The sequence below is a fragment of the Xyrauchen texanus genome, chromosome 48, assembly GCF_025860055.1.
Source record: "Xyrauchen texanus isolate HMW12.3.18 chromosome 48, RBS_HiC_50CHRs, whole genome shotgun sequence".
NCBI lineage: Eukaryota > Metazoa > Chordata > Actinopteri > Cypriniformes > Catostomidae > Xyrauchen > Xyrauchen texanus.
The window spans coordinates 1,104,432-1,106,931 of record NC_068323.1 but is presented as its reverse complement, the minus strand read 5'-3'; the positions used below and the strand labels follow the sequence as shown (position 1 = coordinate 1,106,931).

Here is a 2,500-nt window from a genome sequence, read left to right as displayed (position 1 = left end):
ACAGGGTGTGGATTTAGGGGTGTGGTTATGGCAGTCATGGGTGGGGTTTAGAGATCAGGGTGTGGCTTTAGGAGTTAGGGGTGGGGTTTCGAGATAGGGGTGTGGCTTTAGGATTTAGGGGCGGGTTTAGAGAAGGGTGTGGTTTATAGATCAGGGTGTGGCTTTAGGATTTAGGGGTGTGGTTTAGAGATAGGGATTTTTTATTTTTATTTTTTTAGAAGGGTATGGTTTTAGCAGTCATGGGTGGGATTTTGAGATAAGGGTGTGGTGTTAGGATTTAGGGGTGGGGTTTATCGATAGAGGTGTGGTGTAAGGATTTAGGGGTGGGGTTTTGAGATCAGGGTGTGGCGTTCACAGTTATGGGCAGGGTTTTCCGTTAAGGGTGTGGTGTTAGGATTCAGGGGTGGGGTTTCAAGATCAGGGTGTGGCTTTAGGGGTGGGGTTTAGAGATCGAGTGTTGCTTTATGATTTAGGGGTGGGGTTTCGATATCAGGGTGTGGTGTTAGGATTTAGGGGTGGGGTTTCAAGATCAGGGTGTGGTGTTAGGATTTAGGGGTGGGGTTTTGAGATCAGGGTGTGACTTTAGGGTTTAGGGGTGGGGTTTCGAGATCAGGGTGTGACTAGGATTTAGGGGTGGGGTTTCGAGATCAGGGTGTGGTGTAAGTATTTAAGGATGTGGTTTCGAGGTCAGGGTGTGGCGTTCGCAGTTATGGGCAGGGTCTTCAGTTAAGGGTGTGGTGTTAGGATTTAGGGGTGGGGTTTCGAGATCAGGGTGTGGTTGTAGGAGTCAGGGGTGGGGCTTTGAGATTAGGGAGTGGTTGTAGGAGTCAGGGGTGGGCTTTATAGGTCAGGGGCTGTATTACATTAGTTGGGATGGTTATGTAATACGTGGTATTAGCAGTCAGGTGTGTTCAATGATCACAGTGTGGATTTATTGAGGTACCTTGCGTATGTTGTAGAAGTCTCTGTGCGGTACTTTCTTCTGCTCTGCGAGTTCCTTCATTTCATTTAGAAGAACATGCATCTGAAACTTTGAGCTCAAATACTGCAGCCGACGGTAACAGAACGACTTCCTGCAAAAATACATATGGAAATTAGACTGTATGACGTGTCTTGCAGTGCATTTGAGGTATGCATTTTATCACTATGTGTGTTACTCTAGATTCAAACCTATAATCTTGTTGTTGCCAGCGCCATGCTCTACCCGTTAAACTATAGACATAACAGACAGACACAGTGTGTCACTCACACGGGACCGTTGATGATGAGCGCCATCATGACGTTCATATCAGCGATGTATTCCTGTAGGTCTGGATACGGCAGGTCCAGTTCTGTGCTACTGTAGAGAAATCATCAGACAACGCACACAAACACACATTCATACAGCAGTTAGTTAAACATACATTAATATAAACTACTATATAACATACACCTCTTTTGTTCTTAAAGGTATAGATCATCCAAAAATGTAATTCGGTCATCGTTTTCTCACGTTCGGTATAATAACGAAGTTGGATTTTTACAAATATTTCTACTTTTCTGGAGAATAAACATATATGTTGAGATTTTGGTTTGATTGCTTTGTTTGTGAATTCATCTTGACTGAAATGACTTTAAAACCGTTTTTATTAGTTACTTTAATAGTTTACTTACGTATTTAAACACTATCTTAAGTAAAAGTAATTTAATGTAATTAAGTAATTAAATGTACTTAAGTTTTAAAGCAACTGGCATTACATGTAGAGTATCATGTCAGTTACTTTAAAACTTAAACAAGAAATTAAAATGAAAAGTAAAATATTAACAGAATTAATTATTCAGTAATATTAATCTGTCAGTATTAAACTGATTTTAAATGTACATAATCAAAAGTATTTAAGCAACTGTTAAAATAATAAGTATTTTAAGTAGTTACATTAAAGTATTTACTAGTTACTTCCTTAACTGATATTATATGTACTTAAGTATTTAAAAAAAAAAAATCAAATATTTTGCTTAAGTACATTTAATATAAATTAATTTTAACCCCACACAGATATAACACTACAGACCAGTCTCTCTCATCTCATTCATGGCGAAAACACTTGAAAGGGCAGTTTTCAATCATCTCTCACAGAACAAGCTGCAGGATGACAATCAGTCAGGCTTCAGAAGTGGACACTCCACTGAGACTGCCCAAAAGCTGAATCCAGATCATCCGTCCTGATTCTCTTTAATGAACCTAAGAGAGCACATGTTACACCACTCCTCGTCTCTCTCCACTGGCTGCCGGTTGATGCACGCATTAAATTGAAGACACTGATGCTGAATACCGAACTGTCACTGGGTCTGCTCCAGCATACCTAAAATAGGGTGACCATATGTCCTCTTTTTCCCGGACATGTCCTCTTTTTCCGACATTTAAAATGCGTCCGGCCGGGATTTCTAAATTTGCGAAAATGTCCGTGATTCGGCTATAGTTGCATTATGATGTGCATCAGGTCTAATACTTCATTGTGCA

The 2,500-nt window shown here is 40.2% G+C and overlaps 1 protein-coding gene across 6 annotated transcripts in view; it reads right to left on the bottom strand.

The window, feature by feature from the left end:
* The window catches only part of LOC127639558 (AMP deaminase 2-like), a 27,217-nt gene that overhangs the window by 9,776 nt on the left and 14,941 nt on the right, over nt 1-2,500 (bottom strand). For 5 of the 6 annotated variants that reach the window (XM_052121630.1, XM_052121627.1, XM_052121629.1 and 2 more), the window contains 2 exons: nt 1,250-1,339; nt 944-1,073 (listed from right to left, as the gene is read on the bottom strand). In XM_052121630.1, the coding sequence (XP_051977590.1) occupies nt 944-1,073; nt 1,250-1,339 (220 nt within the window). The remainder of the gene's footprint in view (nt 1-943; nt 1,074-1,249; nt 1,340-2,500) is intronic. The other variant, XM_052121628.1, reaches the window with a different exon arrangement.